At 38.6% G+C, this 22,017-nt stretch overlaps 1 protein-coding gene across 2 annotated transcripts in view; it reads left to right on the top strand.

The window, feature by feature from the left end:
• EXOC4 (exocyst complex component 4) overlaps positions 1-22,017 on the top strand; it is an 850,866-nt gene that overhangs the window by 36,075 nt on the left and 792,774 nt on the right. For both annotated transcript variants that reach the window (XM_010357736.2, XM_030932531.1), the window contains exon 3: positions 720-914. In XM_010357736.2, coding sequence (XP_010356038.2) covers positions 720-914 — 195 coding nt within the window. The remainder of the gene's footprint in view (positions 1-719; positions 915-22,017) is intronic.

Below are 22,017 nucleotides of genomic sequence, written 5' to 3'. Positions count from 1 at the left end.
TCACGTGCATCACAACTACCTCCTCCATTCCTCTGCTCTCCCTTTTATTTTGTCATGTTTTGCGTATGCTAGTTGCTATACCGTGCAGATCTACAGGTGGTGGAGGTTGTCTTATTTAATATCTGATAATCAGAATGCAAGGCAAAAAAGCCTTGGTACGTCCGTTTATTTTGAGATTATCTCTGGATGTGCCTACTCTCTTTTGGAAGCTGGGGTTATTTTTATTTTAGTCAGTTAAGTTGAGCACCCAGTTTCTTGGTTTTAAACTTCAGCTGGAGTTCTAGAGCTAGAAGCATGGACCAAGTGACCTATCAGCTGGATAGGAGATTTGCAGGGATTGGGGAAGGTATAATAGCATGGACTCTCACACTGATCACTCCCTTTTTAGGTATATTAATATTTATGAGGTACTTCATGTTTTCAGAGTGCTTTCTCTTTAGTAATTTTTTCTAGATTACTCAAAGGTAATCTAGAAAAGGTAGGTTGGGAGTAGTTTTTCTTATTTCATGGGAGAGAAATTAGAGAGAGGTGGAGATGTGCCCAAGTGAGTCTATGTCAGAACCAGGATTAGAATTTTGGAGGCAGACCAAGGAGAGTAAGTGGCAGTGGGAATTAGGAACTGCTACATACAGTAGTACCAGTGAAGACTACTAACCAGATTATAGGTTTAGACTGGCAAGACTTTGGACTGACCCAAGACTGAATCTGTTTTATTGTAGGTAAAAGAGAACCTGCTTTCATGCAAGATGCTGCTGCACTGCAAACGGGATGAGCTTCGGAAACTATGGATTGAAGGAATTGAGCATAAGCATGTCCTGAACTTGCTGGATGAAATTGAGAATATCAAGCAAGTGCCTCAAAAGCTGGAACAGTGCATGGCCAGCAAGCACTATCTCAGTGCCACTGACATGCTGGTAAGATAACAGCCTGTGCTAAGGGTCATTTTTGTTAAGATGTAAAAGCACTCTCTTTTGTTCTCTCTAAATCCTGTAATGTGTGTAGCACATTACAAACTGCCCTCTTGGGATGCATGAGCCCTTGCAGGTGAAGCCTGGCTGGTTCTCTTTCTAATTCCAGTGTTTGAAATGGTAGGTGATTATTATTTATGTATTATCTGCCTTTGTAACAATGGGAATAAATATAATAGTAAGAAACCAGTACTTAAATCAGGTTACAATGGTAATGAGAGGCGTTTTTTAGCTTCAGAGGAAAATAGTTAATGAATCCAATTTTAAAGAATGAAATCTACATGATACAGAACTTCTGAAGATTTATAGACTAGTGTTCCACACATTTTTTGAAGAAATTTTTACATTAGGGCTTTGTTCTTTTCCTTGAAATTGATAAGAAATAAAATTTTGGGAGACTAATGCTGGAAGCAACTTTATTGAGCAAGAGTACTCCACAATCTAGCCTTTAGCTTCTATCTTAGTTCTGTGTGTATGCTCCTTTTTGAATTGCTGAAAGTTCCCTGAAGGATGCAGTTAGTAGTTCATGTGGCTGAGTGTCAAGAAGATGAATAAAAAATAGAAATACAGAGTTTGTTCCCTAATAATCCTAACTTTCCCAGGGCCTGTGGCTCTTAGAGAGGGCTGCTCTTTCCCTCTTTCCTTCTACCCACCCAGTCCCACTTCCATCTCATTCAGAGTTGGTGAAGGAAGCGCTCTATAGGAGCTCTCAGCAGCAGATGGGCTGTATTTGCATTGTTGTTTTTTTCTTCCTCACAGTAGGTGAAAGCTCTTTACCGTTGTTTCACCAAATTAGATTGGCTTTAACACTGGAAAAAACACTGAGGGGAATTGGTAGGGACACAGATTAAATGCTCTAAGTGGTTCTGATTCATTCAGACTTCCAAGAAGAATTTTGCTAAAAGTCCTTCTTAAGAAGCTTTTTAAGGAAATTTGGTAACCAAGGAGTGAGAAGTGCCATGATATTCTATGAGATATTAAAACCTGGTTATGTGATAAGACTGAATGGTCAGTTTCCACAGTGGAAGGAGATTAATAATGGTTGGCCCTTGGCTGGCAGTTTGAGGCTGCAGTGAGTCATGATCGTGCCACTGTACTCCAGCCTGGGCAATAGAGCAAGACTCTGTCTCAAAAAGAATCCCAAAAAACAACAAAAAAAGATTGACTCTTGGGAGTGACAAAAGAATTGGTTATTTTCAGCATCTTATTCAAAGTGGCTTCTTCTTTAGTAATAATGACTATAGGGTGTCTGGTAGAAAAAAATTACTTTTCACCTTTAGTGTTGATTTATGCATTATGAATGCATACTTGTGCTAAATCATCAAGATTCAGCAATCAGATAAGCATGTATATATTTGTGTCGCAAATATATATCTATTTGAATCATGATTTTTTGGAGTGGGCTTGCTTTTAAGTAAGTGCCACAGATTAAAATAGGTTGTTAGAATTTATTTGTTAATTATATTCATTTAGGATTTCAGATTTTTGTGTAATGGTCTTTGTAGGGCTAATTTATTTACTTAAGGGCTAATCAATTTATTTACTTAAAGGCTAATCAATAATGAATACTGTTCCTTTTTTTCTAACATATTTTCCTCAAGACTCGTTAAATAACTTCTTTAAATTCTTGGTTGTAAGTTACAGAAATTCACCTCTAGCTAGCTTAAGTGGAAAGAATTATTTGACTCATGTACCAATCTACCAAAGGAACAGGAGTGTATGTGGAATGTCACCTGTGTGTTTTCTCTGCATACCCTCTTCATTGTTCTACTGAAGACTCGTCTCTTCATGTGTGAGGGAGGAGGTTGGGTATTGAGAGAAAACAGGGGGCACAGGCTATGTCTACATCTTTCCACCTTTACAGAAGAAAATACTCTTTTTTTTTTTCCCCGTAATTCAGAAATCTAGGGTTAGGAGCTAGATTGAGCCAGGTTGGGTATGATAATCATCAATAAAACTATCTGGTTGGGGACATGGGGGTGGAATGGGGAGGAAGAACAGTCATGTCCAGAAAAGAGTGAGTGTGTAAGACACATTTTCTGGAGGTTTTGTTTCGTTTTCTGTTTGGTTGTTTATATATTCTAGATACTAATTCTTCTTGTGTGTTAGATGGATTGCAAATATCTTCTCCCAATTGGGGATTTATCTTTTTCCTTTGTTTTTTTTTGTTTTTTTTTGTTTTTTTTTTTGAGGCGGAGTCTCGCTCTGTCGCCCGGACTGGAGTGCAGTGGCCAGATCTCAGCTCACTGCAAGCTCCGCCTCCCGGGTTCACGCCATTCTCCTGCCTCAGCCTCCCGAGTAGCTGGGACTACAGGTGCCCGCCACCTCGCCCGGCTAGTTTTTGTATTTTTAGTAGAGACGGGGTTTCACCGTGTTAACCAGGATGGTCTCAATCTCCTGACCTCGTGATCCGCCCGTCTCGGCCTCCCAAAGTGCTGGGATTACAGGCTTGAGCCACCGCGCCCGGCCTTTCCTTTGTTTACAGTGTCTTTGTTATAAAGAAATTAAAAATTTTAATGCAAAACAATTTCTCAGTATTTTTTATTATGTGATTTTTTTTTTTTTTTTTTTTTTTTTTTTTGAGACAGTCTCACTCTGTTGCCCAGGCTGGAGTGCAGTGGCATGACCTCAGCTCACCATAACCTTTGCCTCCCAGGTTCAAGGGTGTCTCCTGCCTCAGCCTTCCAAGTACCTGGGATTACAGGCGTGTGCCACCACGCCTGGCTAATTTTTGTATTTTTAGTAGAGATGGGTTTTCACTATGTTGAGTAACGCTGGTCTGGAATTCCTGACCTCAAGTGATCTGCCTGCCTTGGCCTCCCAAAGTGCTGGGGTTACAGCTGTGAGCCACAGTGCCCGGCCTGTTATGTGATTTTTGATGTAAGAAAACTTTTTTCCATCCCAATGTCATAAGAGAATCTCCTATGTTTTCTTCTTTAACCCATCGAAAGTCCATTTTTATATATAGTATCAACTGAGGATCTGATTTTATCTTTCTTCTATATAGTTGCTTGGCTCAGGCTGTTTATTGAATCCTTTTTCTACTGATTTATGATGCTATTTTGGTTACACAGCAACTTTTCACATATGCATGGATCTGTTTCTGAGCTCTTTATTTTGTTTAATGGTATTATTTGTACCTGCACCCAAACCGTGCTGTTTTAACTCCTATAACTTTATAATACATCTTGATAGGAAGTGAAGAGATTGTCTCTTGCTATTCAAAATTGTCTTTGTGGCCAGGCATGGTGGCCCACGCCTGTAATCCCAGCACTTTGGGAGGCTGAGGTGGGCAAATCACTTGAGGTCAGGAGTTCGAGACCATCATGGCCAACATGGTGAAACTCCATCTCTACTAAAAATACAAAATGTAGGTGGGATTACATGCCTGTAATCCCAGCTAGCTCAGGAGGCTGAGGCTGGAGAATCACTTGAACCTTCAATAGCTAATAGATAGAATTTAAGAGAATTATCTTTGCAATGTTAAGTCTCCTTATCTGTGAACATATTCCTTTCATTTATTAAAATCTTCGTTTGTGTCCTTTAATAATGCTTAGCAATATAGTCCTCAGAGGTGTCGCATGTATTTTGTTAGATGTATTTCTGGGTATTACATTTTTTTGCTGTTGTCTTTTAAAACAGTAGCTATTTATTTATTAAGGTTTCTAGTTACTGGTTGCTGGTGCATAAGGATGTGATGTATTTTTCTTTTTTAATTGACCTTATATTTCCCTGAACTGATACCTAATACTGTCTGCCTGAAAAGTGATGACTTATTTTTTAAGACCTGGCTCAAATTTCATCAACTCTTTGAATATCCCAGATATTCAGATAGCTAGGTGCTTTTCTTTATGAAAAAGACATCAGCTCGTATGTTTCATTTTAATATAATTCCTTTTGTTGGTGTGGTAGGTCATTGAGGGTAGGGGTTGTGTCTTACCTATTTTTGTCTGCCCTGTTCCCAGCATAGTGTAGCTCATATAGTCAGAGTTCACAAATCATTAGCTAAATGGGTGACTATGTGGAAGACTTTAATCCCACTACAGAAAGAAAAAGGTGTTTCTTTTGTGGGAGCTTTGTTCTGTTTTTTCTTCTCTGGTTATTTATTTATTTATTTATTTATTTATTTATTTATTTATTAATGGCAAGATTCTCTAGTGTCTAACCTTTCCTTTTTGTAGTAATTAAATGAATGACAATGATAACAATAGCTAGTATGTATTGAGCACTTACTATGTCCTGGTACTATCTGAAATATGTTACATTTGTTAACTTATTTCTCTCAACAACTCCACTTCTGATATTACCATTTTATAACTTTGCATGTTCTGGGGAGTTGGCATATCCCAAAAAACAATGATTTGTATATCCCAATATGCAAAAATTTCGTGAAGGTAGGATTTAAAGTGCACTTAAAAGGTTGGAGATATCTTCAACTTGGTCTGTTGTATATAAGATTGAGTAGTAAGCTCTATAATTGCTCTTTCATTGGACTTCACGTGGAAAGCAGTCACATTTTCTTTCCCCATGGTTATGTACTATTAGAAGTAAAATCTACTTAAGGCATCTCAAGGGTCCAAATGGAAATCTTTGCTAAAAGACATCAGAGGAAAGTGAAGACAAAACAATCTAGTCTTCAAAACCCCCTGATTTCCTTGGATTTGTTTGTCAGAAGATTTAGCATTTCCATTTTAAGGCAGATGCAGATGCTTAGTAATTTAATCCCTACTCAGAATAGATTAATAAATCCAGAGTAAATAACTCTGTGGTGACCCATTGCTCTTGGCAGCTCCTGCTGTTCCTACTTCACCATCAGACTGGTCTGGTAGCTATAGGCTTGGCTTCTAGGTGAGATATTTGTTTCTTCTTTTGATATGATAACCCGAGTATTGCATAAAATAATTAAATTGTCATGACAGGGAATGTCTGCAAATAGGTCTGGCCTTTTGTTTCTTTCTTCAAGGTAAACAGCTGCTGTTGGCTTATGAAAAGCTAAAAGTGATCCAACAAGAAGCCTGTATCCGTCACATTGAAATCAGAGACTTGATTAATATTGTAGCCTGTAGCTTTGTGATATGTACGGTTTAAATTAGACCTTTGCATTCATTGTGCTGGGTTGATGCAAGCACATTAATGACATAATTTCTGGTTGCAGCATCACATTTCTGCAGTCTGTCCTTTGTATTCCACTCACATTAATTGAAGTAATTTTGCCAGTGAAGCGTGTTTCAAACCTCTGCATTTAAATTGAAATTTTAATTCCCTTATTGTCTTGAAAAGACGGCTGAAGATGCCTTGTTACAGGTTTCATTATCACTCAGAACACTCCAGCTGCTGGTTCTAATGTACAAAGAGTGATTAATTCTGGGAAGAATTATTAATATAAGAATAGCAGCTTCTTCCCAGTGGCATGAGCTAACCAGGAAGGTATTTCATGGTAGTTAATATTTTCATAAACTTTTTTTTTAAAGGGAAAATTTGTGTAGAAGTCTGCATCAAACTAAAATTGCACAGATGAGCTTTGAAAACCACTTACACAAGTTCTGATTTATCATCCCATAGAAGTCAATTCATAATTGCATTCAATCAGTGGAAACCAAGCCAGTGCAAATAGTTTTGAAGCACTTTAGCTGACAGTCACAAGGCTTGTGACTAAAATAATTTTTTCATTTCTAAGCCTTCCTGAGATTGTAGAGATTTTGAATGTCTCTTAATCATTTTGTCTGTCTTTATTTATAAGCCTTTTAAAAAGAATCCATAGCTGTATAGTCAGATAAGGATTATTATGATAATTATAATAACAACTTATATTTATATAGCTGCCTTCTTCCCAGAGGATCCCAGAGTGCTTTGCTGAGAGAATGGTGTAATGGAATTATTTCACTTACACTGTGAAAATGTGGCCATATCTAGGATAGAGAGAGTAGGGCAGCTATTTAATCGAATAGTTTTCTAAGACTTTATGTAATGAAATAAGTATATTTGTGGTATTTTTAGTTAACAAGATCCTTTGGATTTGGATAACATGGTGGGTTGTGAATGTCAGCATGGGTCTTAATTTGGATTAGGTTGTCTGATGCTGGAATCCCAGCTTTGGCTCTTAGTAGCTGGATGACTTGTGGTTAGTAATTTATCTTTGCTGAAAGCTGGAGTTAAGAATAATAAATATATCTCCAAAGGTTGTTGAATGGATTAAGTGAGATATTAAACTGTGTACATAAAGTATATGCAGTATAAAGTTTTTGAAATGTTATGTACAATAAATCGATAAATTTTACTGACATTGTAGGAAATGATATGATGATTGCTTCCATGTTATAATCTCAAAAACTGTCTCGGAGGTGGACTTCTTTTGAGCTAGTAAAAGTTGAAGTAGGGTTGGGTTAAGCAGTTTAGCTTCCTTTTCTTCTTGGCCCAACATGGATATACCTGAATGAAAGACCAGCCTACCTTTTTTTTTTTTTTTTTTTTTTTTGAGGCGGAGTCTCGCTCTGTCGCCCAGACTGGAGTGCAGTGGCGCAATCTCGGCTCACTGCAAGCTCCGCCTCCCGGGTTCACGCCATTCTCCTGCCTCAGCCTCCTGAGTAGCTGGGACTACAGGCGCCCGCCACCTCGCCCGGCTAGTTTTTTCTATTTTTAGTAGAGACGGGGTTTCACCATGTTAGCCAGGATGGTCTCGATCTCCTGACCTCGTGATCCGCCCGTCTCGGCCTCCCAAAGTGCTGGGATTACAGGCTTGAGCCACCGCGCCCGGTCCAGCCTACCTTTTTTAAAGTTAAAGGAACTCTTGTGGGTGGATAGGGTTTTCCTCAGAAAGCAATTCTAGTCTACTCTAACATAGGCACAGATGGGCCACCAAGACCCACAATTCTGTGTTATATTTCTAGGATTTGGCATGGACAAATTTCAGATTCTGTGTCATCAGTTACCTACTCGGCTTACATTAAAAATATGTTCATAGGGTACCCATTGATTGTATAATCATGAGTGATGTAATTTGTTGGTAAAGTATCCAAGATGAGCTTGTAAAATCTACTTTTAGGTAAGTAAATATGTTAATCCACAGGGTATCATCACTAGATATAAGCCAGGTCACTACTGGAAGGTGTTTGTCATCAGAACATTTTAGTGTTAGAAGAGTTGGTGTTAAGCTATTGTTTCTGTGAGTGCTTAGATAGCAGGACCAGTGGACCAGTGAGGTTGCTTCTATTTGTGTCAATAAAACTGTGTCATTAGCAAATAGACTGATCTTATTTTCTCTTCTTTATGCACAAGGAATGGGTGATCATGCATCCACTGTGAAATGATTAATGTGCAAGCAAGAAAAAAGGGGACCAAAACATACATACATCCCTTTTATCTGGCTTGAAAGTTTCTGAGATCTCACAGAATTGTTTTTTCTTATTACTCTGGGAAAAGTATTGACGTGAAAGCTCTGTAGATGACAGGAGCTGGAATATTCTAGTGAGCTTATTGGACTAAACCTGAAAGTGGTTCAGTGACTGTACAACGAAGTTCCAATATTCCATATGGATTTTCCACAACATGATAAAAATATATCAGTGATCAATAATGAAATAGCCATTACTAAAGCCCATCTGTTCCTAGTGTAGAAGAGCAGCTTGAAAGACTGAGGCCAATATTCTATGCTAATAATTTATCAGGAAAGAATCTGGCACATATTTTGATAAAGAGACAAATGATTGGGTCTTTAACATGTGGTAATGCCATTGTTGATAACTTCTGTTGTTGGTATGTGTTTGTGTGAAGGTGGCCTTAACCGTGGAGGATATTACTAGCTAGTAGGTAGAGACAGATGGTGACCAAATAGTGTCTCTCATATTATATTAAGTACTATGGAGAAAAATACAGTAAGACAGGGAGACTGGGAGTTGGGGTAGGGGTAGTGTGGTTTGCTATTTAAATAGGGGTGGTCAGCTGTAGCTGCTTTTAGCCGCATTTGGGACCCCCCTTCATTCTTCCCTTCAAAAATATTTAGGAAAAGCTGAAAATAAAATGAGTAACTTTGTTTTTTTTATATCTACAATTAAGTGAGTAGGTTTGTGACAGCTTTATTTTTCTCTTATAGAGTAAAAGTGCAGGGCTTTTTAGTAGCTATTTTTCATGCTGCTCAAGGCCCTTTTTATTTATATTTGTTTTTGAAGGCTGGGGTTTTTGGAAACCAGTTTGTTTGATAGGCACCTGGTTATTGTGTTAGTTTTCCTTTTTTTTTTTAATTTGCTTTTTTAATCTGCTATTCATTTGCCTCTTTTATTTTAAAGCCAATGGAAATTCTGTTTTATTGCACTAAAGCCTACGAGGTTCAGCAATTTCCATTTGGCTTGCTTGCTGTGGGGCAATGATTCCCACACTGCATATTAGAGAATCTTGCAAGAATTCTAAACTCAGGTCACATCCCAGACCAGTTAAATAAAAATCTCTAGGGGTGGGCCACTGACTTCAGTTATTGACACTCTCCAGGTAATGCCAATATGCAGACAACATTGGAACTATTGGTGTAGAGTGTAGCTTGTTCTGTGGAATTCAGCAAAACTTAATTTTCTTGTCTTCATTTAGCGACAGCGGTAAGTAGTTGAAAACCAAGTATTTATGTAAGACACATATCACATGGTGATATTCACTTTTATGTAGAAGTTTATTGTTTGAAGTTGCTTTGTTGCCATACTTTATTGTAGTTTTGGGATAGAGCTGAGTATTTGGCTTTTATTCTGATTTTATAGTCTGATTATTTGGTCAAATAGATTTAGTAGTTAAATGAGATGATTTAGTAGTTAACTCACTTAGTTGTTAAATGAGATGATTCTCCAGGTTTGGACTGACTTGCACTCTTCAGAGCTGTCATCTTTGATGCTCTGATTTGTGTATTTTTGCTATGGGTCCTGATATGACCTACTGCAGGGATTTAATGGATTGAAATTAGAGAATATGTTTATTAATTGACAAGTGGTGGCTGTGTATAGTGTGTCATAGTGGAAGCAAAGTGGATTTAAAAGCAAGAATTCTTAGTTCTAGTCCTGATTCAACGACTTACCAGTTACTTGAGCTTAGATAAATAAATTACATTATCTCTCTGTTTTAGTATCCTTATCTGTAGAACAGATAAACAGATACTTACCTGTCTACATTATAGAATGGTTATAAGAATAAAAGTGAAATATAGTACAGGAAGAGTGCTTTGTAGAATACAAAGCAGTATAAAAACTTAAACGATGTAGGTAACATCGTCGTCACTTCCCAGTGCCAGGTAAAAAGAAAATGCAGGAGTCTGGGCTTGTTTACACTGAGCAGCATTTCTATTCTGGTGCTACCATCATTAATGCATACCTGTTTTAATCAGATAAACCAAGTGTGACTGTGTTTGCACACTTGAGTCTACAGGAAGAATGTTCTAAGTCAAGAATAATGCCTAAGTCATTTGCTGCCATCCTCCATCATATTTGTGGTTTCAACCTCACATATGACCTTTCTTGAACAGATTTTCGATTGGTCAGTCTGTGGCCAGATGGGAACTAGATATTTGTGTAAATTGCAGCCAATGACAACCATGTTGTTGATGGGGGACTTCAGTCTCAACTTGATGATGGTCTGAGAATGCTAATCAGTAGCTTTTGCTTGGCTTGACAAGATAGGAGGAGCTTGTTAAAGAAGTCTGTTTTCTCTGAGATTCATCCCAATACTAATTACTTGTGGTTGCCTAGCTCTTGAAATGAAAAAAGCCATATTCCTCTGTCATTCCTTTGTGGGATTTTAATAGTTCATGTTAGTAAAGAGCTGTGTAAGTGCTGAGCATTTCTAATGGATTTGGGGCTCTTGCAGAGTGTGGGTGAAATTGTCTTGATTGAAGTGCGAGCCTGAAGTGATTCTGAGACCTCCTTTGCCAACTCTTAAAAAGAGAGTTGTTCTGTAACTTTTTCTTATCCCAGAGTAACAAATAACATGACGGGGTGAGTGACTTTAGGACACTTGTTAAAAAAGAATGGCTTTTCTAGTGGTCTCTTCTACTGCATTTTGTAGTAGAAACCTAGGTTTTAATGCTCTCTTACAGAGCACTGATGGGAACTGGGAATTGAAGGAACCATGAGGTTAGGAACAAAAGAGGTTTTTTTTCTAGGTTTTCCTATGAGCAGTTTACAGTTATCTTTCTCTTACCATGTTAAGTATAGTTTAATTTCATCAGGAAAGTAATTGTGAACAGATCTGTTACAAGGCCTTTTAGAAGAAATAAGGCTCTTAATGTGGAATTATGCATCAGAACCCCTAGAACTATGCATAGCTTAGGACTTGGGATCTACTTCTAGAATTGTATTTTAAGGAAAGAATTAAGAATTGTAACTGTTTTGTGTCACAAATATGTATACAAGGATACTTATCACAGTAAGATCTATGAAAGTAAAAAGATTAGCAATGACTTAAATATAGGGAAGTGGTTTAAGTCATTGTATATTCATACTCATGGACTAGTATGAAAATACTAAATAGGGCCGGGCGCAGTGGCTCGCGCCTGTAATCCCAGCACTTTGGGAGGCCGAGGCGGGCGGATTATGAGGTCAGGAGATCGAGACCATTCTGGCTAACACTGTGAAACTGTGTCTTTACTAAAAATACAAAAAATTAGGTGGGCGTGGTGGCGGGCGCCTGTAGTCCCAGCTACTCAGAAGGCTGAGGCAGGAGAATGGCGTGAATCCAGGAGGCGGAGCTTGCAGTGAGAGGAGATTGCGCCACAGCACTCCAGCCTGGGGGACGGAGTGAGACTCCGTCTCAAAAAAAAAAAAAAAAAAAAAAAAAAGAAAATACTAAATATAATGTTTAGGGATAGGCACATGCTCCCAGTGTATTGCCAAATGGAAAAAGCATGTTTAGAAACAAGTATTTTTGCAAACACTTTGCATGGAAAAATGATTGGAAGGAATTAGGTTAAAATATTATATATTATTACATCAGATGAGTGACAATATGATGATCTTTTTCTTTTGTAATTTTCTGTGCTTTTCAAGTTGTCTTGGTTGAGTAGGTATTATTTTTGTAATTTGGGAGAAATGCAAAGCTTAAGAAAAAAATACCATTCTAGGCCTCACTTCTTTTTAATCTGTGAAATTAGGGTGGGACCTCAGTCTCGACAACCTTTAAAGGTCTTTTTCAATGGAAAGTTCTTACTTTTCATCTCAGATACTGTTGTTCTGTGAGGCTCAGGCTGATAGAGTATCTTAGAAGACTTGTCTGTCCCTACTTTAGGAGGGAAAAAAAATATTACTTTTTCTTTAATAAAATATGGGAATTATTTGTGGCAGAATGCCCTGATGTTTAAGGGGGAAAAACAAAAAAACCAACAGCAAAACAGGGAACCCCGAAGAATGCTTAAGAATAACTTAGTAAGGTGGTATGCTTTTAGAACAAGTCTGCATTTCATAGTAGTAATGAGATGAGATCTTTCATGAAGGAAGAAGTCACATTTGATCCTGTTTTTGAGTTTTATTTTCTAAGCTAGATCTGAAGATACTTTAAAGAAGAAATTCACAAGTAAAGGGCCTTTTCTTTGACAGCACTTTATCTTGCAGGCCCCCCTCCCTTCATTCACTTATCAATAACTTCATCTAATTTGCCTTATCCTGTAAATTCCATTATCTCCCTGGCAGTCTATTGCATTAAGCCCTTAGTACCTAATATCGCCTCATTTACATTGACACATACTTGACCTCAGTCCTTCTCCTCTCTTTGTTAATGCACCAACAAGCACTGATATCTCTCTGGAGCATTATCATTTGCTGTTAGCTCAACTAATAACAACCGTTCATTTGAGCTGATGAAGGTTTATTAAATACAAAACATGCAATAACCTGGCAGTAATGCAGGGAGAAGGGAGGTAGACAGCATCCTTTTAATGGTGAGAGTACACCAAGTCTGCTTTATAGGTATTGGGTTTCCTAAGGGAGATAGGACATCTGAATGGGTCTGATCGATATTATTTTGTCAGGCTGATTTAAGAATGGGCATTTTTGATTGTCTTACTTGATCACTGTTGATTAGCATATAGGCTGAGGAGTTAGGGGAAAAAAGTATTCTTGCTCCAGGCACTTGGCCTTGCTCCTGACGCAGCTATTTTTGAAAGTCTGCCTTCAGTACCAGATTGTCAATAACCCTGAGGCTTTCAGGCAGTGGCAAAGCTTGGTCATAGGGAGCCAGAAACTTCATCTTAGTCTTCTCCAATGAAGCTGAAATCAGAGATTGTTTTTCCCATAGATCCCGCAAGAGTCCCTGAAACTTTCACAATAGCCCTGAGCCTTGAATGAATCCCCTTTATTTTCCCTTGCATGTCCCATACTCTTATTCCCCCTGACCACCATTTTTACATGAAGACCAGTCTACTGGTGTCATGCTGTAAACAAAAGTTATGTGGATGATGTTATTAGGTTTATATTAACAGTTGGGATTTTTGGGTTCACTTGCTTGCACATTTATGTCACATACATATATATTGTGGTATATTCTACTAGTAAAATTGTTCCTAGTTTATCTGCTGCAGTTAAATACATAGAGTTCTATAAAGGCTACAATGTTTTGCAAAAAGTGCTGTGATGTCCCAGATGTATCAAAGCTTTCAGACTTGCTGCTACAGCTGTGAGGTTGGACCATAGGAAATAACCATAGATACCATATATATATATATATATATTTTTTTTTTTTTTTTTCCTAACCTGCATGGTTTGTTTTACTAGTTTCTGTCTGATAAAGATAAAAGTTTCTGCCTTGGGAAGAATAACATGTAGCAAAGTAGAAATAGTTGGTGAGTGAATGATCTGGGATTCTTGACTCCTGTGTGATAAATATCTTCGCTGCTTGCTTAGACCTGAGTCGGAATCATTCCGCATTCACTGGGAGACCTGGAGGCTTCTTGTGCCCACCCAGGACTCCCTGATCCTGAAGGTGGACACTTGGGGGTGGAGGCCCTCTAGGGAAGCAGGGCCTAAAACCACTGGAGGTTGCCTTCCAGCAGTGCAGGGGCAGGCAGCAGCAGGTGGGTGACCTGGGCACTAAGTAAATCTAGGGCTTCAGGGCATGTTTCTTTTGTTCATAGCCAGAGATTTTGCAGTGTTCTTATTTATTAAATAGTTGAGACTGCTGAACAAGTTTGTTTAACTGTGTCTTATATATATGTAAGAAGGGAGAAGGTATCAATTTTCTGGAGTAGCCTAATTTCATATGTTTTTTACTGCAACTCCAAGGTAGACCATGGCAACATTTTCAGAATGGTTATGTTGTCTTCCTAGAAAAATGCTTCCTTAAGGGAGATTTACTGACCTAGTGAAAAGTGATAAAACATTTTGGAACCATATAATTTTCAGAGTCCTCAAGGAAATATTTGTTTTGGATTCAACAATGGCAATACATTTGCTTTCCTTAGGAAACAGTGTTGCCAAAATAAGCATATTCATTAGCTACCAGATGATTTAGTTATCAGTTGTGTTTTTTGTTTATACACAAATTTTTCTTCTTTTTTTGGCTTGAACCTTATTTCTATTCAGAAACAGTTACTCATGTCATTTACCTTTGTGTGTCTTACTCACCTCAACTAGAAAAATTAAAAGATCAGTAGTTTCTTTTACAACATTTCTTCAACAAAGCAGCTGCTGAGAATGGCCAAGTTTAGTGTTCCTCCAAGATATTTACAGTGGTTCATGTCAGGACACAAGCTAGATCTTTTTACCTGATAAGCATGATTAAGATTGGCTAAAGACAAGCATTTAACTATGAAATAATTATTTCCTATGTTTTACACTAAAATGAAGTTGAGAAATAGACATTGGGAAAGAAAATTTAAGGGTATGGTGGTTCCTAATTGCAAATATTTTCTTTTGTTGTAGACTTATATCTCAACTCAGGGAAATGTTTTTGAATTCTTGATTATATACATTTTAACTGTGTGTTTGACCTATTCTTTTAGTTATAGAAACATAATTTTTGTTTTCTTACATGGATAGGTTTCTAATAGCAAAACATGCTTTCCTGTTCAATATCATGTGATAAAACATTTGGAAAATGTTTGCTTATCTTCATAATCCTAAAGGAAATATTTATTTTCAGCTCTAAAACAGATTTCTATTATCTATCTGAGCAGTTTCCAACTGTATTGACTAGAACATTAATATTCTATTAGATGGTAATAGGTGTTCTGTGAAAAAATTCACTGGTAGTGATATCTTTTTTCCTCCAAAATACATGTAAAACTACCTATATCTATCTGTATGAAGAATTTAAATACATTTAGGTGAATCATTATTATATAGTAATCTAACTTTAAGACACTGTGAGATATACCTGATAATTCTAGGACGTCATATTAGAGATCATTTGGTACATGAATGCATGGTGTTCGATTTGTGAATGGAGGAATAGACAGCATTTACCAATTCACTATACTGTGGATGTTGTCTGTTTGGTCTTTCATCTGCTATGTTTTATCTTGTAATTTTAATAATATTTGTGACATTATTCAGTGTTGTGTGTCACACTTATAAGCCTGTTTTTTTATAATTTCTTTTTTTTTTTTTTACTATTTTTCTCATAATTCTTTTATTTTTTTATTTTTTATTATACTTTAAGTTCTAGGGTACATGTGCACAACGTGCAGGTTTGTTACATATGTATACATGTGCCATGTTGGTGTGCTGCACCCATTAACTCGTCATTTACATTAGGTATATCTCCTAATGCTCTCCCTCCCCCCTGCCCCCACCCCACAACAGGCTCTGGTGTGTGATGGTTACCCTTCCTGTGTCCAAGTGTTCTCATTGTTCAATTCCCACCTGTGAGTGAGAACATGCGGTGTTTGGTTTTCTGTTCTTGCGATAGTTTGCTGAGAATGATAGCTTCCAGCTTCATCCATGTCCCTACAAAGGACATGAACTCATCCTTTTTTGTGGCTGCATAGTATTCCATGGTGTATATGTGCCACATTTTCTTAATCCAGTCTGTCATTGATGGACATTTGGGTTGGTTCCAAGTCTTTGCTATTGTGAATAGTGCCGCAATAAACATATGTGCGCATGTGTCTTTATAGCAGCATGATTTATATAATCCTTTGGGTATATCCCCAGTAATGGGATGGCTGGGTCAAATGGTATTTCTAGTTCTAGATCCTTGAGGAATTGCCACACTATCTTCTACAATGGTTGAACTAGTTTACAGTCCCACCAACGGTGTAGAAGTGTTCCTGTTTCTCCACATCCTCTCCAGCACCTGTTGTTTCCTGACTGTTTAATGATCAGCATTCTAACTGGTGTGAGATGGTTTTGATTTGCATTTCTCTGATGATGAGTCATGAGCATTTTTTCATTTGTCTGTTGGCTGCATAAATGTCTTCTTTTGAGAAGTGTCTGTTCATATCCTTTGCCCACTTTTGGATGGGGTTGTTTGTTTTTTTCTTGTACATTTGTTTGAGTTCTTTGTAGGTTCTGGATATTAGCCCTTTGTCAGATGAGTAGATTGCAAAGATTTTCTCCCATTCTGTAGGTTGCCTGTTCACTCTGATGGTAGTTTCTTTTGCTGTGTAGAAGCTCTTTAGTTTAATTAGATCCCATTTGTCAATTTTGGCTTTTGTTGCCGTTGCTTTTGGTGTTTTAGACATGAAGTCCTTGCCCATGCCTATGTCCTGAATGGTATTGCCTAGGTTTTCTTCTAGGGTTTTTATGGTTTTAGGTCTAACATTTAAGTCTCTAATCCATCTTGAATTAATTTTCATATAAAGTGTAAGGAAGGGATCCAGTTTCAGCCTTCTACATATGGCTAGCCAGTTTTCCCAGCACCATTTATTAAATAGGGAATCCTTTTCCCATTTCTTGTTTTTGTCAGGTTTTTCAAAGATCAGATGGTTGTAGGTGTGTGGTATTATTTCTGAGGGCTCTGTTCTGTTCCATTGGTCTATATCTCTGTTTTGTTACCAGTACTGTGCTGTTTTGGTTACTGTGGCCTTGTAGTATAATTTGAAGTCAGGTAGTGTGATGCCTCCAGGTTTGTTGTTTTGGCTTAGAATTGACTTGGCAATGTGAGCTCTGTTTTGGTTCCATATGAACTTTAAAGTAGTTTTTTCCAGTTCTGTGAAGAAAGTCATTGGTAGCTTGATGGGGATGGCATTGAATCTATAAATTACCTTGGGCAGTATGGCCATTTTCACGATACTGATTCTTCCTATCCATGGGCATGGAATGTTCTTCCATTTGTTTGTGTCCTCTTTTATTTCATGGAGCAGTGGTTTGTAGTTCTCCTTGAAGAGGTCCTTCACATCCCTTGTAAGTTGGATTCCTAGGTATTTTATTCTCTTTGAAGCAATTGTGAATGGAAGTTCATTCATGATTTGGCTCTCTGCTTGTCTGTTACTGGTGTATAAGAATGCTTGTGATTTTTGCACATTGATTTTCTATCCTGAGACTTTGCTGAAGTTGCTTATCAGCTTAAGGCGATTTTGGGCTGAGACGATAGGGTTTTCTTGATATACAGTCCTCTCATCTGTACACAGGGACAATTTGACTTCTTCTTTTCCTAACTGAATACCCTTTATTTCTTTCTCCTGCCTGAGTGCCCTGGCCAGAACTTCCAACACTGTGTTGAATAGGAGTGGTGAGAGAGGGCATCCCTGTCTTGTGCCAGGTTTCAAAGGGAATGCTTCCAGTTTTTGCCTATTCAGTAGGATATTGGCTGTGGATTTTTCATAAATAGCTCTTATTATTTTGAGATACATCCCATCAATACCTAATTTATTGAGAGTTTTTAGCATGAAGGGCCATTGAATTTTGTCAAAGGCCTTTTCTGCATCTATTGAGATAATCTTGTGGTTTTTGTCTTTGGTTCTGTTTATATGCTGGATTACGTTTGTTGATTTGCGTATGTTTAACCAGCCTTGCATCCCAGGGATGAAGCCCACTTGATCGTGGTGGATAAGCTTTTTGATATGCTGCTGGATTCGGTTTGCTAGTGTTTTATTGAGGATTTTTGCATCAATGTTCATCAGGGATATTGGTCTAAAATTCTCTTTTTTTGTTCTGTCTCTGTCAGACTTTGGTATCAGGATGATGCTGGCCTCATAAAATGAGTTAGAAGAGGATTCCCTCTTTTTCTGTTGATTGGAATAGTTTCAGAAGGAATGGTACCAGCTCCTGTTTGTACCTCTGGTAGAATTCAGCTGTGAATCCGTCTGGTCCTGAACTTTTTTTGGTTGGTAAGCTACTAATTATTGCCTCAATTTCAGAGCCTATTATTGGTCTATTCAGGGATTCAACTTCTTCCTGGTTTAGTCTTGGGAGAGTGTTAAGTGTCCAGGAATTTATCCGTTTCTTCTAGGTTTTCTAGTTTATTTGCGTAGAGGTGTTTATAGTATTCTCTGATGGTAGTTTGTATTTCTGTGGGGTCCCCTTTTTCATTTTTTTATTGTGTCTATTTGATTCTTCTCTCTTTTTTTCGTTATTAGTCTTGCTAGTGGTGTATCAATTTTGTTGATCTTTTCAAAAAACCAGCTCCTGGATTCATTGATTTTTTGAAGGGTTTTTTGTGTCTCTATCTCCTTCATTTCTGCTCTGATCTGTTATTTCTTGCCTTCTGCTAGCTTTTGAATGTGTTTCTCTTGCTTCTCTAGTTCTTTTAATTGTGATGTTATGGTGTCAATTTTAGATCTTTCCTGCTTTCTCTTGTGGGCATTTAGTGCTATAAATTTCCCTCTACACACTACTTTAAATGTGTCGTGTCCTAGATATTCTGGTATGTTGTATCTTTGTTTTCATTGGTTTCAAGGAACATCTTTATTTCTGCCTTCATTTCGTTATGTACCCAGCAGTCATTCGGGAGCAGGTTATTCAGTCTCCATGTAGTTGAGCGGTTTTGAGTGAGTTTCTTAATCCTGAGTTCTAGTTTGATTGTGCTGTGGTCTGAGAGACAGTTTGTTATAATTTCTGTCTTTTACCTTTGCTGAGGAGTGCTTTACTTCCAACTATGTGGTCAAGTTTGGAATAAGTGCAATGTGGTGCTGAGAAGAATGTGTATTCTGTTGATTTGGCATGGAGAGTTCTTTAGATGTCTATTAGGTCCCTTCATGCAGAGCTGAGTTCAATTCCTGGATATCCTTGTTAGCTTTCTGTCTCCTTGATCTGTCTACTGTTGACAGTGGGGTGTTAAAGTCTCCCATTATTATTGTGTGGGAGTCTAAGTCTCTATGTAGGTCTCTAGGGACTTGCTTTATAAATCTGGGTGCTCCTGTATTGGGTGCCTATATATTTAGGATAGTTAGCTCTTCTTGTTGAATTGATCCCTTTACCATTATGTAATGGCCTTCTTTGTCTCTTTTGATCTTTGTTGGTTTAAAGTTTGTTTTGTCGGAGACTAGGATTGCAACCCCTGCCTTTTTTTTTGTTTTCCATTTGCTTGGTAGATCTTCCTCCATCCCTTTGTTTTTTAGCCTACGTGTGTCTCTGCATGTGAGATGAGTCTCCTGAATACAGCGCAATGATGGGTCTTGATTCTTTATCCAGTTTGCCAGTCTGTGTCTTTTAATTGGAGCATTTAACCCATTTACATTTATGGTTAACATTGTTATGTGTGAATTTGATCCTGTCATTATGATGTTAGCTGGTTATTTTGCTCATTAGTTGATGCAATTTCTTCCTGGCATCGATGGTCTTTACATTTTGACATATTTTTGCAGTGGCTGGTACTGGTTGTTCCTTTCCATGTTTAGTGCTTCCTTCAGGAGCTTTTGTAGGGCAGTCCTGGTGGTGACAAAATCTCTTAGCATTTGCTTGTCTGTAAAGGATTTTATTTCTGCTTCACTTATGAAACATAGTTTGGCTGGATATGAAATCCTGGGTTTAAAATTCTTTTCTTTAAGAATGATGAATATTGGCCCCCAGTCTCTTCTGGCTTGTAGAGCTTCTTCCCAGAGATGTGCTGTTAGTCTGATGGGCTTCCCTTTGTGGGTTACCCAAGCTTTCTCTCTGGCTGCCCTTAACATTTTTTCCTTCATGTCAACTTTAGTGGATCTGACAATTATGTGTCTTGGAGTTGTTCTTCTTGAGGAATATCTTTGTGGTGCTCTCTGTATTTACTGAATTTGAATTTTACCCTGCCTTGCTAGGTTGGGGAAGTTCTCCTGGATAATATCCTGCAGAGTGTTTTCCAACTTGGTTCCATTCTCCCCTTCACTTTCAGGTACACCAATCAGATGTAGATTTGGTCTTTTCATATAGTCCCATATTTCTTGGAGGCTTTGTTTGTTTCTTTTTACTCTTTTTTCTCTAATCTTGTCTTCTTGCTTCATTTCATTCATTAGATCTTCAATCACTGATACCTTTTCTTCCAGTTGATCGAATCGGTTACGGAAGCTTGTGCATTTGTCACATAGTTCTTGTGCCATGGTTTTCAGCTCTATCAGGTCATTTAAGGAGTTCTCTACACTGGTTATTCTAGTTAGCCGTTTGTCTAATCTTTTTTCAAGGTTTTTAGCTTCTTTGCGATGGGTTCGAACTTCTTCCTTTAGCTTGGAGAAGTTTGATGGTCTGAAGCCTTCTTCTCTCAACTCATCAAAGTCATGCTCCATCCAGCTTTGTTCCCTTGCTGGCGAGGAGCTGCATTCCTTTGGAGGGGGAGAGGTGCTCTGGATTTTAGAATTTTCAGCTTTTCTGCTCTGTTTTTTCCCCATCTTTGTGGTTTTATCTACCTTTGGTCTTTGGTGATGGTGACGTATGGATGGGGTTTTGGTGTGAATGTCCTTTCTGTTTGTTAGTTCTCCTTCTAACAGTCAGGACCTTCAGCTGCAGGTCTGTTGGAGTTTGCTGGAGGTCCACTCCAGACCCTGTTTGCTGGGTATCAGCAGCAGAGGCTGCAGAAGAGCGAATGTTGCTGAACAGCAAATGTTGCTGCCTGATCGTTCCTCTGGAAGCTTCGTCTCAGAGGGGTACCTGGCCATGTGAGGTGTCAGTCTGCCCCACTGGGGAGTGCCTCCTGGTTTGGCTACTTGGGGGTCAGGGACCCATTTGAGGAGGCAGTCTGTCGGTTCTCATATCTCAAACTCCGTACTGGGAGAACCACTACTGTCTTAAAAGCTGTCAGACAGGGACACTTAAATCTGCAGAGGTTTCTGCTGCCTTTTGTTCGGCTATGCCCTGTCCCCAGAAGTGGAGTCTACAGAGGCAGGCAGGCCTCCTTGAGCTGAGGTGGGCTCCACCCAGTTTGAGCTTCCTGGCTGCTTTGTTTACCTACCCAAGCCTCTGCAATGGTGGGCGCCCCTCCCCCAGCCTAGCTGCCCCCTTGTAGTTAGATCTTAGACTGCTGTGCTAGCAATGAGGGAGGCCCCGTGGGCGTGAGACCCTCCGAGCCAGGACCCGGATATAATCTCCTGGTGTGCCGTTTGCTAAGACCCTTGGAAAAATGCAGTATTAGGGTGGAGGGGACCCGATTTTCCAGGTGCTGTGTGTCATGGTTTCCCTTGGCTAGGGAACGGAATTCCCTTATCATGCACTTCCTAGGTGAGGTGATGCCTTGCCCTGCTTTGACTCTCGCTCTGTAGGCTGCACCCACTGTCCTGCATCCATTGTCCGACACGCCCTAGTGAGATGTACCCGGTACCTCAGTTGGAAATGCAGAAATCCCCCATCTTCTGTGTCACTCATGCTGGGAGTTGTAGCCTGGAGCTGTTCCTGTTCAGCCATCTTGGAACCATCCCCCCTTTTTAAATAATTTCTTATAGTAGCTACCCTGTGAAATTATTTTATTGCTGTCTACATTAATCCAACTGCATCTCTTAAATTTCTGTTAATCTTTCATCAGTGTGTTATTTAAAAGGTACTCTGTGGTCATTACATTTGGAAAAGTGCAGTAATTTATACAGTGACCACTTCCCATATATTAAAACAATCTTTTTATTATTAGTTATGCACATTCCTAAATACAGATGATTATTATTTCTAGTAAATCTCAAGTCTTAGTAAATACCTGGAAACTGCACCTCCCCAGTACAACAGAATTGACGGTCAGGTCAGAGGTGGTAGTC

This window comes from Rhinopithecus roxellana, chromosome 6, assembly GCF_007565055.1.
Source record: "Rhinopithecus roxellana isolate Shanxi Qingling chromosome 6, ASM756505v1, whole genome shotgun sequence".
Taxonomy (NCBI): Eukaryota; Metazoa; Chordata; class Mammalia; order Primates; family Cercopithecidae; genus Rhinopithecus; species Rhinopithecus roxellana.
The sequence above is the reverse complement of the archived record's forward strand: the minus strand, read 5'-3'. Positions and strand labels throughout refer to the sequence as shown.